The 12653-nt window shown below is 47.7% G+C and overlaps 1 protein-coding gene across 1 annotated transcript in view; it reads right to left on the bottom strand.

Moving 5' to 3' along the window:
- Positions 1-12653, bottom strand: part of TADA2A (transcriptional adaptor 2A) — a 39030-nt gene that overhangs the window by 13675 nt on the left and 12702 nt on the right. The window contains exons 7-9 of the mRNA XM_029082682.2: positions 11842-11914; positions 2682-2745; positions 232-275 (exon numbers count right to left, since the gene is read on the bottom strand). Of these exons, the coding sequence (XP_028938515.1) occupies positions 232-275; positions 2682-2745; positions 11842-11914 (181 nt within the window). The remainder of the gene's footprint in view (positions 1-231; positions 276-2681; positions 2746-11841; positions 11915-12653) is intronic.

The following is a 12653-nucleotide window of genomic DNA, read 5'->3' as shown; positions in this document are numbered from 1 at the left end:
ATGCCTAAGTCCTGGTGAGCCCTTTATTACCGTCCGAAAGTCAATAAGGGCAGGTTATTGTTAAGCCCTCAAGAATAGGATTTTACCGTCCGGAGCGCCTAGCCATTAAAATCCCCCCGGCAACATCTTAATTTCAGAAATGAATGCCACTTGGCAAGCAGATCCTTGCACACTAGCAGTTTTAACAGTCTGCCAGTCTCTCCAAAATAAAGAAAACTAAATTCTACTTACTCTGAAACTTTCGAAGGTTGATTAAACCATGGTCTCTTATAATCCTAAAATAAAACACCCCCCCAACAAAGTGCATCTATTACAATGCATGTAATGTTGTCCAGCTATACATTTCATCATTAGCACCTCTTTGGAGAATGAGGAAACTCAGGCCAAAAGAAGTAAATTCTTTTTTTCTGAGATGCTCTGGATTCATGAATGAGCCAGGAATGGAATCCAGCGTTCTGAATCTCCAGACCTGAGATGAACTCATTGACCATACATTTCTCTCTATTACCTCAGCAACAAATAGAGACAAAGGCAGGCTGGGTGATGGAGTCGTCCACTAAACTGTAAACATGCACCTTAAATAACTCTTCAGGTGACACTAATTTAAGTCCCTGTCAGGAGTATTATTAACTGAGGAGGGCCCAGTCAAATACATCATTAACAACTTTACATTTGAATGAAGCTTCTAAATTCTTTACAAATAAGTATCATTACCCTATTTAATGACTATGGGAAAAACCACGGGCACAGAAAGGCTTGCTAAGGTGTCAGAGGTTAAAGTCAATGTTAAATGAGGCTACGGTCATTATCGGAGCCTCTGATTTAAATATAGCTTACACTCCTTCTGGAATCCAAAATGTTGGAGGAAAAGATGTGTCGAGTATTTTGAATAACATCATTGTTCTACTGCACCCTCCAGAATCAGAGAGCCCTGAATCTCACCTGGAACAGAGGGGAGCGAGACCCACCTTTCTGAGCAGGAGAGCTGCTACGAATGAGGCCAGATGCCAAAAACGCTCCCCTGTTCCGGGAAAGGGGGGGGGGGGACTCTTAAGTAAATCTCCGGCTCCATAATTTGCCAGCCGTGAGACTTCCTCTGTGCCTCCAATTCCTCCTCTTTAGAAAGGGGACTAAATATCCTGTTGGTCCTCCTGCTTCGACTTTGGTACAGAGATCGTCTCCGACTTGATTATTAAGAGCGTGAGTCCCCTGTGGGACTGGGACTGTGTCCAATCTCGTATCTACCCCGGGACTTGGAACAGTGCTCGGCACATAGTAAGCGCTGAACAAATACCACGATTATTAATATTACCCTGGCACTTAGTACAGCGCTTGGCACGTAGTAAGGACTGAATGAGTACCACGGTTATTCTTATTGTTATTCCCTCCTAATATTCCAGTGCTCGGGGCCTGCCTTTTTAGGATCGAGGGTTCTTTGCCTCTCCCTCCGGTCACTTCATCTATAGTAAAAGTTCCTCCGCTTACACACATGAGGCACGGGGAATATCGTGCCTCTGAAGAAAGGATAACTGAAGCCTCGCTGGCTTGTGTTTGCCCTGAAAATGAATATAAGTACACCTTAGCCGTAACCAGGGCATTTTAGCTGAAGCTCCTCTCATCCACCCTAAAAAGACTTGTTCCTGGCTTGCAGGGCGAGGCTCCGTTTCGCAAGCCTATTGCCGCTTTCCATATTACCCATTTCTCTGGCCTGTTGGAAAAATTCCCCAGCAGGAATTTATCAGCTACTTTTTCCATTCCTCTGGACTACTGAGTACAAGGCCCCATATAAAAGTATGTCGATGGCGTAAGAGTCTTCAAAGTTCATAACACTATAAGACCCTGACTGTATCCTGCACTCTTCTTCCCACAAAAGCCCAGAATATTCTCTCGTCATTATCGCCCGTCATCACGGCATTACCCCGAGACGAGCAGGGAGTAAATTGGAGAGGGGAACTATTAACTCTGAACAGATGAACGGATGGAGGTGCAGAAAGGTTAAACCACCAGCCAAGAGCACCCGAATAGGAGTCAGTCAGTCAATCACATTTAATGAGCGCTTACTGTGGCAGAGCACTGTACTAAGCGCTAGGGAGCGTGCAATATAACAGTAAACAGACACATTCCTTGCCCACATCGAGCTTACAGCCTAGAAGGGGAGACGCATTCATATGCATAAAAACATCACAGCTATGGACGTAAGTGCTTTGGGGCTGGTAGGGTTGATGAATGAAGGGAGCAAGTCATCGTGATGCAGGAGGGAGAAGAGGGAAGGAGGGCTTAATCAGGGAAGGCCTCTCGGAGGAGATGGGCCTTCAATAAGGCTTTGAAGGGGGGACAGTGACTGTCTGTCGGATATGAGGCGGGAGGGCCTTCCAGGCCAGAGGCAGGACGGGGACGCGAGGTCGGCGGCGAGATGGACGAGATGGGGCCGGGGACCGCCCCCTTCCTCGTGGAGCTATGCTAATGTGTCTGTACTCTCTCAAACGCTTAGTACAGTGCTTTGCACACAGTGAGCACTCAGTGAATACAATTGAATGACCGAATGAACAAATCAATCAGATATCTCAGGCCCCAATGTGCAACTGGTCTTAAATTATGTGGATATTTCAACTATTCTCCGAAGCACCCGATTCGGCCTAAATGTCGGCGATGGAAAATGAGGGTTTACTGGGCGAACTTACTTTTTCCGCCTCTGCCTTTCCTTTAACCTGGAGTGATAGATATCCACGACCGCAATCTTCAGAGCTGCAAAATACAGAAGCCAAGACGAAGAGATTAAATCTGTAATTCCAAAACCCCTCAAATCCTTATATCCCAAGCAGCTGGAAAAAGCCCCCTCATTTGGTAGTTTCTGAGAAATTAAAAAATCTCTCACAGTACCCGAAAGACAAAAGGGCTTACAGGACTTCACTTTCAAGTTCCGTTTTGTTTACGTATGCACACGTGTGCGGTTGTTTACATTTTTTTTATGGCATTTGTTAAGCTCTTACTATGTGCCAGATACTGTACTAAGTGCTGGGATAGATACAAGTTAATCAGGTTGGACACAGTCTCTGACCCACATAGGGCTCACAGACTTAATACCAGTTTTACAGATGAGGCACAGAGTAGTCAAGTGTCTTATTAACGTTGCTTCTCGGTGGAAAGGATTTAATGAACAGACCCAGAGAGAACACACTGGAAAAATTCTATAAGTATTGCTCATAATTGATACATTCAGAAGAATTTAAACTTATACAACTGGTTTTGGAGGATGGGGGGGAGAGAGAGAGAGAGCACGTGCAAAAAAACCACACACAGCCAGAAGCAAATGGGAGGAGAAAAACTGGAGTCCTCCCGGAGAAAAAATTCATATTCAGTCATCTTTATTTTTTTAAAGCACATTCCAATAGGCGGTTCTGAATCCAAGGTCTGGAATGCACAGATCACTCAGTGACTGCCATGGCACTGAATGGAATGGGAATGAGATGTGCTGAGAAAGATCAGTTCTGGTCTCACTAAACGTCCTAGAGAGCACAGAGACAGAAACCAGAAAAAACACCCCTACCCATGGGTAGGGGATCCAAAATCAGAGCTCTGGGGGAGGAGGCAGTCTGATTTTGACCACCCTGGAGGGAAAAAGCCCTTCCGAAAGGCCAACTCAAACTCCTTTAAGAAAGAAAAAGTTGGAAGCAGCCCTGCTCCCTGCAATGTATTTTCAAGAGTATTCAAAATAGCTAAGCAACACATCTTCCTATATTCCTAACAGATGTGTTCACTGTTTACTCTAGAAGAAATCATATTTATATGGCCTGTAGAATAATAATAATAATGGCTATTATTATTTTACTTAAGCTTAACAAATTCCACATTTAGTTTTTAAGCACTTACTATGTGCCAGGCACCATACTAAGCGCTGGGGACACAGTCCCTACTACTGCCTACTAGAAATGTTAGGTAGAAAAAAGGCCCCGAACCGAGACACATTTGATCCGTCAGTTGAGCCCTCACTGCTGCAGAGCACTGTATTAAGCGCTTGGGAGAGTATACGACAGAGGAAAAAGGAGGATGACTGCCCCTTGTCAGCTGTGTGATTTGGGGAAAGTCACTTCACTTCTCTGTGCCTCGGTTCCCTCATCTGTAAAATGGGGACTATGACTGTGAGCCCCACATGGGACAAGCTGCTAACCTTGTATCTAGCCCAGCGCTTAGAACAGTGCTTGGCACAGAGTAGGCACTAAATAAATACCAAATAAAGAACAAGACAAGGAGCAACAGCACGTAAGTCGCTCGGGTTTGCTCACGGGACTTCCCTTACGGCCGGATTGCCCGAATCATCTCTTTATTGTGGTCCAGCCCTCCCCAGCTGAGCGGGAAACCCTTTTAAATTGGACCGATTTCATCGATCAAAGCAGAGATCTGTGGTGGGGGGCCCCCGATGGGGTTACATCAGCCACCCTTCAGGGAACTCTGACAAAGACAGTCGCATAGTTTGCTTCTTTTATGGAATGATGAATGGGGAAATATTCGAGGCATGTTTGGTCAGCTCGGTAACAAACAAAAAACCAGATTGGGGGTAAAGCTAGGATAATAAAGCCACTTTTGGTTTACGCACCACCTTTCATTCCGGGTGCTCACCCTCTGACTAACTCATGTCACCCGCTTTATTGGCAGGGGACGTGGAAGGACACAGGAATTCCTGGGACTGGGGTTCACACTGTGAATCAGTAGTGAGGCAGACCAAACACCAATCCCAGTTTCTTTTCCAGGCCCCACACCGATCTGTGCTTCCCTCTCTTTGCATATGAATGAATCAATGGATCAATGGTATTTACTGAGCGCTTACCAAGAGCATGGGAGAGTACAACGCAAAAGAATTAGTGAACGTGTTCACATTTTTTTTGCTAAGAAATACCTCCTGAAAGTTAATTCAGTCCCTCCTTCCCCACCATACTTTCTTTCCCTCTTAACTGGCTTCTCTATCTCCTGGGTAGGTTGCCTAAGACTGGGAAGAAAAGACCTCTGACCCCGAACAGGGGAGTAATGCAGTATCCAGAGCTGTTCGGAACCAACAGGTTCTTCTTGTTTTCCCCGTAGTCCTTCACAGCCCTAGTGACTTCGTAATATTTTTTAATGGTATTTGTTTAGCGCTTATCATGTGCCAGGTATTGTACTAAGCACTGGGGTAGAGACAAGCCAATCAGGTTGGTCCCAGTCCATGTCCCACATGGGGCTCCCAGTCTTCAACCCCATTTTACCGATGGGGGAACCGAGGCCCAGAGTAGTAAAGTGACTTGTCCAAGGTCACACGGCAGAAAAGTGGTGGAGCCGGGATTTGAGCCCAGGTCCTTCTGCCTCCCGAGCCCGAGCCTTTTCCACTGGAACATTTCCACTGCTCATTCAGGACTTCTTAAAGTCCTAAATTTCTTCCTAAAGTATCCCAACAGAATGGTTTCCTGATTAAGGCCTTTGAGCACCGGGTATTGCGTTTTAAAAGCAACACTGAAAAGGATCATTGATCTTACAATTCTGCTTGTGTATTTGTTCTTTGTACTCAGAGACGGGGCTAATGGGGATTAAAATAACCCGTGGGCATACGAGTGTGTTCCTGAAAGGGCCAATGAGAAACCCAGAGTCCCAATCGCATTGTGCACACACAAAGACTGTTTCTTGTGACATGGTGTTGGCTGTGTGTACTCTTGCTTCCCGGTCTTACGATCCTTCCAGAGTTTCTACTCGAAAAGGGCTCCTCCTTTCTTAATTTCAGCGTTTTACAGTGGGCTCCGTGGCAAACTTGGGTTTCGGCTAAGATGCAGCTGTGTTTCGCTGGCTCCTTTAAAGCATTCCCTCTGTTCTCCTTGTTCTAAATTTTCCCATTTAAGTTCACCCTACAGCAGCTGCTCGGGTACCCGCCGTCCTCCGTTCTCTTCTCACATCCCACCCATTCAAACGAATTTATTGAGCGCTGTGTGCAGAGCACTGTACTAAGCACTTGGGAGAATACGGTCTAACAACATACCAGACAGGTTCCCTGCCCGTAACGAGCTTACAGTGTAGAGGGGAGTTTCGATACTAGGAGATTCGCTTCGCTGTTGAACGCAGCCCGTAAATGGGGCTTTAGGAACCGCCCAAGGAGGCAAATGTGGCGTCTAGGCCGAGGAAGTGAAGATAAAGCAGAGCAGCATTACAGCTCAGCAGACCTTTAGCTGTGCCTGGAGTCTGTATCGCAACCTCCTTGTCCGTCACTGTGTTGTCGGTCAGTGGCTTGCCCGAGCCGTAGAACTGTGTGCCATTTCTCACGTTGGTGTTGCCGAGGCAAACGGTGGGCAGCGCATCACCTCCACGTTAGACTTCTCGTCCGCCCGTCGCACCCGGCTGGTCCCTCTGGACTGAAAGCTCGTTGTGGGCCGGGAACACGTCTCCCAATTCTGTTACACTGTACTCTCCCCAGCGCTTAGTAGAGTGTTCCGCACACAGTAAGAGTTCAATACGATTGACTGGTTCTGCCAAACGGTTTACAGTTCTGTGCCTGTCTTCTTGGGTGAACTGAACTCTACTGACTGTCCAATTTAAGTGCGCCACGTCAGCACGGGCCTGGGAGTCAGAGGCCGTGGGTTCTGATCCCGGCTCCGCCGCCTGTCTGCCGCGTCACCCTGGACAAGTCATTTCACTCTTCTGTCCCTCGGTTACCTCGCCGGTAAAAGAGGGTGAGCCGCCTGTGTCCAACCTGATCGGCTTGTATCTCCCCCAGCGCTTAGTACGGTCCTAGTAAGGGCTTATAACGAAAACACACGCGTCGGCCAAATGGCGAGCCCTGCACGTGCTCTAAGTGAAAACGTCGCCAACTGTTGCCTTGGTTGCCTCATTATTGCCAAGAAGTAAAGGGGAGGGCCGCGGACTAACAGCTGATGGGAGGCTAGCAGAGTGACTCAACGAGGTTGTCGCACAGGAGGGGAGGTGATTTGCTTGCAGGGATCTGGCTGCTTATAAAGCTCCTTGACAGTTTCCCACCAGGTCCCGTACTCTTCTGCCCTTCCTTACTGAGCTGCTTTCCAGAAAGGCTCAAATGGGAAAGTGAACACTGTTTCCATTTGACTCTGGAAAGGGTCCTGGGCCTGGCATTTCCCTTTCCTGTGCTTTAATTACGAGCCAGAGGCGACTGACGGCAGACTGCCGGGAGGCAGAGGGAGAACAGCCGTAACGCTCAGGGCCCCGGCAACCAGGAACCGCGTTTATCCAGTTTGCAAAAGTAAGGTTTTGGAACCGCGTTCACCCAGTTTGCAGACGTAAGGTTTTGGCCAGTTTTTGCTCAAGTAAGGTTTGCAAAAGTAAGGTTTTGACTTCCTATCTCTGGGCCGTGAAAGTGTGGAAGAGCCTCAGAGGTAGTGGTGAGGTGATCGATCAGTGGTCTTTACTGAGTTCTTACTGCGTGCGGGGCCCTGTACTAAGTGCTGGGGAAGATACGAGCTAATCAGATTGGACGCAGTCCATGGCCCATAGCGGCTCACAGCCTTAGCCCCCATTTTACAGAGGAGGTAACGGAGGCACGGGGCAGTTAAATGACTTGTCCGAGGTCACACGGCAGACAGGTGGCAGAACTGGGATAAATAATAATAATAATAATAATGTTGGTATTTGTTAAGCGCTTACTATGTGCAGAGCACTGTTCTAAGCGCTGGGGGAGATACAGGATAATCAGGTTGTCCCACATGAGGCAGTTAATCCCCATTTTACAGATGGGGTAACTGAGGCACCGAGAAGTGAAGTGACTTGCCCACGGTCACACAGCTGCCAAGTGGCAGAGCTGGGATTCGAACCCATGACCTCTGACTCCAAAGCCCGGGCTCTTTCCACTGAGCCACGCTGCTCCTCTAGAATTCCACCGCAGGGCTGTACGCTCGGGAGAGTGCAACACGACGACGGGGTTAGTTGGTAGACATGTCTCCCGTCCACGAGGAGCTTAGGGTCTAGAGATGGGGGACAGCCTATCCTCAGGAACAGCTACGGGGCTTCCCTGCTGTACAAGACTTAAATTTTTTTAAAAATGGTGTCTGTTAAGTGCTTATTATGTTCCAGGCACTGTACTAACTGCTAATATAGCTGGCCACAGTCCATGTCCCACATGGGGCTCCCAGTCTTAATCCCCATTTTACAGAGGAGGTAACGGAGGCCCAGAGGAGTGAAGGGCCTCGCCCCAGGTCACACACAGCAGACGAGTGGCAGAGCCGGGTTTAGAGGAGCAGCGGAGCTCAGTGGGAAGAGTCTGGGCTTGGGAGTCAGAGGTCATGGCTTCGAATCCCCGCTCTGCCACTTGGCAGCTGTGTGACCGTGGGCAAGTCACTTAACTTCTCTGGGCCTCAGTTACCTCATCTGTAAAATGGGGATTAACCGTGAGCCTCCCGTGGGACCGCCTGATGACCCTGTATCTACCCCAGCCCTTAGAACCGTGCTCTGCACATAGTAAGCGCTTAACAAATAACAACGTTATTATTATTATTAGAACCAGGCCCTTCTGACTCCTGGGCCCATGCTCTATCCGCTAGGCCATGCTGCTTCTCAAGCTTTTATCTGGTGCTTTCACTGCCAGAGCACCTTACATCAGTTATTTTCATTTGCTCCCCACAGCATCCCTGCAAAGTGGGGGTTCGGCTATTATTACCCCCACTTTACAGATTGGGGAAACGGAGGCATGGGGAGGTTAAGTGACTTGCCCAAGGCCACCCTGTAGACGGGTGGAATCAGAACGCGGAACCTCCGATTTCCAGGGCCGCAGCTTTCCCACTGCGCCACGCTGCTTACTCCCTGAAGAGGGAGGGAAGGAAGGGGTAACTCATGACCTCTGACTCCGAAGCCCGGGCTCTTTCCACTGAGCCTTGATTATTATTATTATATGCTTAAGTTCAGTCCCTCTGCATACTAAGCACTCAGTAAAGAATACCGATTGAAGTGCCACAGGACATTTAGGCAACACTACCATCTTTTAGAATAAAGACTAGCATAAAGAGATGTTCAGCTTGTGGCAGTTTTCGCATGATTTAGAGTGTGTCTAAAGAGCCACTCCCAAATTGCCTTTTTCATCCAGACTTGCCATGAAGCAGCGTGGCTCAGTGGAAAGAACCCGGGCTCGGGAGTCCGAGGTTACGGGTTCGAATGCCGGCTCTGCCACTTCTCAGCTGTGTGACTATGGGCAAGTCTCTTAACTTCTCTGTGCCTCAGTTACCTCATCTGTAAAATGGGGATTAACTGTGAGCCTCCCGCGGGACCACCTGACGACCCCGTATCTCCCCCAGCGCTTCGAACAGTGCTCTGCACACAGTAAGCGCTTAACAAATACCGACGTTATTACGATGGGCAAATGGATTTTCGGTCAAATCATCTTGACGTACGATAGGCACCTCCTGCGTCGTTCTCTTAAGGGAACGCCGCCGTTTGGTTGGGAGCCCCTTTTAAATTACCGGCTTCAAAACCTTCAAACTGGATCGGCTACACAATACCGTTCCCCCACAACATCTTTCAGGATAGAGAGACGCTGTTGTTCCACAACCCTGGAGCAAAAACGGGGAACATGTCTGTGAATATTATTGTAGTGTACTCTCCCAAGCGCTTACTACAGTGTTCTGCACACAGCAAGTGCTCAAGAACTACGACTGACTGATCGAAATACCGGAGTCTCCAAACTGGGAGACGCAGAAGTTGATCTTATCCTTTTCCTAATCTGAACCCTGGGAGAGAGGCCGGGATTGTAAACGGGCTAAAGACAGTGGAAAACCTTTTAGATCATGTGACCATTTGGGCTCCTGCTGGAGCTCCCGGCAAGAAAAGAAATTCTGAGGAGAGTTTAGAGTCGATGTGCCTAGGAAGAGATCTTGCTAAAATAAGACAAAGCTACCCAGGAGGTAGGATCATGAGTCACTGGGGTTGAAAAGAGAGAGGCTGACAGGAAAGACTGAGAAAATACAATGGAATTGGTGAATGCGAAAGTGGTCTTTGAGGCTTTCCTCTTTTAGCTCAAACTGCGTCACTTTGACTTTCCACAAAAGTTGTGTGTGGGAGGGAGAGGGAAGAAAAATCTCTTAAAAGTCTCTCCAAACATTTCCTTAAAAGTTAACGGTTTCTTGAGGCCTCCCTCCTAGTTAGAGCTGGCATATATCAAGTCAGCGGGCAGCTGCTTCGGAGCTAGAAGGATGAAGTTCTTTCTTTCTGACAGAGGATAAGTTAATGGGGAGTGGAATTGGAGTTTACAATTCTGGTTCTTAGAAGTGAAGAGTCATTTATTGATATTCATGTCCTTCTCCCTCTCTAGACTGAGGTCGTGGTGGGCGGGGAATGTCTCTACCACCTCTGTTGTACTGTGCTCTCCCAAGCGCTTAGTACAGTGCTGTGCCCATAGTAGGTGCTCAATAAATACCTTGATGATGATGGTGAAGCAGCATTCAGTATTTTCTGTTGCATCCTGCCAAATAATAGACCGGACTGAATTGGGCTTAGGTTTCGTTTTAAACCTACAGTTAACCCAGGAAGGGCAAGGAAAGGAGAAAGAGGAAGCATTGGGAAGTAGCGTGGCCCAGTGGAAAGAGCCCAGGCCTTAGAGTCAGAGGACCTGGGTTCTAATCCCAGCTCTGCCACTGGCCTGCTTTGTGACTCTGGGGAAGTCACTTAATGAATCAATCGTATTTGAGCGCTTACTGTGTGCAAAGCGCTGGACTAAGCCCTTGGGATAGTACAATATAACAGAGTTGGTAGACCCATTCCCTGCCCACAAGAAGCATCCGGCCTAGAGGACTTAACTTCTCTGTGCTTCAGTTTCCTCATTTGTAAAATGGAGATGAAATCCTACTCCCTCCCATTTAGGCTGTGAGCTCCATGTGGCACAGGGACTGTGCCCAAGCTGATTATCCTGTAGCTACCCCAGCGTTTAGTACAGTGCCTGGCACATAATCAGCACTTAAATACCCTTCTATTGTGTTTCTAACAACCCACTCTCTTAAGAGCCCTTTGGCATTCACTGATCGTTATCAACCCCCAATAATTAAGGCATCAACTCTGAAATGTGAGCAGAAATGTTGAATAATCAACACAGCTCTAAGTATTGGCACTCCTCCCTTTGCAGATGGATTCCGTTTTCCCGTGGGGGCAGTTGATTAAATATGTCGTCAGGATGTTCATTCATTCAGTCGAATTTACTGAGCGCTTACTGGGTGCACAGTACTGTACTAAGCGCTTGGGAGAATATAACAATAAACACACACACTCCACACCCACAATGAGTTTACAGTGTAGGATGAGGAGACAAGACATGAATATACATAAATAAAGAAATTACAGATATAGACGGCAGTGCTGTGGGGCTGGGAGGGGGAGATGAAGAAAGGGTGTCGCAGAAGGGAGTGGGTGAAGAGGAAAGGAGGGCTTAATCAGGGAAGGCCTCTTGGAGGAGATGTGCCGTCAAAAGGACTTTGAAGGTGGAGAGAATAATTATCTGCTGGATATGAGCAGATCTAACTATAGGAATCTTGGTATTGTTTGTCTGGGGCCTAATGTCTCCCCCGATTAGACCGTAAGCCCGTCAAACGGCAGGGACCGTCTCTATCTGTTGCCGACTTGTTCATCCCAAGCGCTTAGTACAGTGCTCTGCACATAGTAAGCGCTCAATAAATACTATTGAATGAATGTCAACTCTGAAATGTGAGCAGAAATGTTAAATAACCAACACAGTTCTAAGTAATAAAGGATCCAGAGCCTAGTTTTATGCAGGCTCCTGGACCAGGCCAAGACTATCTCATCAAAAAACTGCGGAGTCCCAATTTTTGGTATAACATCAACACAGTTACCCTCTGTGTGCCCACGAGGTTCAGAACTTACCGTGTAAAATGTCCGAGTCGTCCTCCACAAAATCTATGTCTCTCAAGTCCCATTCTGCATAATTGTCAAATTCCTGGGGAGAGAAGAGAAAAACCACCACCCCCGCAACCCAAATCCGATTCAGTTACTTCCTGGATCTCGTCCATGATTTTGATACAGGATAAACGGGGGGAAACCACCTAGCAGGAGCTCGTAGTGGATGGAGCCCGGGCCTGGGAGTCAGAAGGTCATGGGTTCTAATCCCGGCTCCGCCACGTGTCTGCTGTGTGACTTCGGGCAAGTCACTTTACTTCTGTGGGCCTCAGGGATCTCATCTGGAAAATGGGGATTGAGACTGTGAGCCCCACGTGGGACGGGGACTTTGTCCAACCCGATTAGCTTGTATCCGCCCCGGCGCTTAGTACAGTGCCTGGCACATAGTAAGCGCTTAACACATACCATAATTATTATTAACTTCTAGGGAAAGAATCGGCATTCTCCTAGTGCTCCCGAGAAAATGGAGGACGGATTCAGTGGGGCCTTGAACCAGTTAAAATGCTCAGTGATGGCAGTAAAAAGACCAGCAGAACTAGGAGGGGTCAATCATATTTATTGAGTGCTTACTGTGTGTAGAGCACTGTTCTAAGTGCTTGGAAGAGTGCAGCAGTACAGTATGACCAACACATTCCCTGCCCACAACGAATTGTAAATAAACGAAATTCCTCTCCGGAAAATTAAAAAAAAAAAAAAATGGGGGCAAGATGGAAAGTATTGGAATCTGGCTGAGGGAAATGCTGTTAATCTGAATTTCATTTGGAGAATGGGTCGGAGAG

The sequence above is a fragment of the Ornithorhynchus anatinus genome, chromosome 17 (assembly GCF_004115215.2).
Source record: "Ornithorhynchus anatinus isolate Pmale09 chromosome 17, mOrnAna1.pri.v4, whole genome shotgun sequence".
NCBI lineage: Eukaryota > Metazoa > Chordata > Mammalia > Monotremata > Ornithorhynchidae > Ornithorhynchus > Ornithorhynchus anatinus.
The sequence above is the reverse complement of the archived record's forward strand: the minus strand, read 5'-3'. Positions and strand labels throughout refer to the sequence as shown.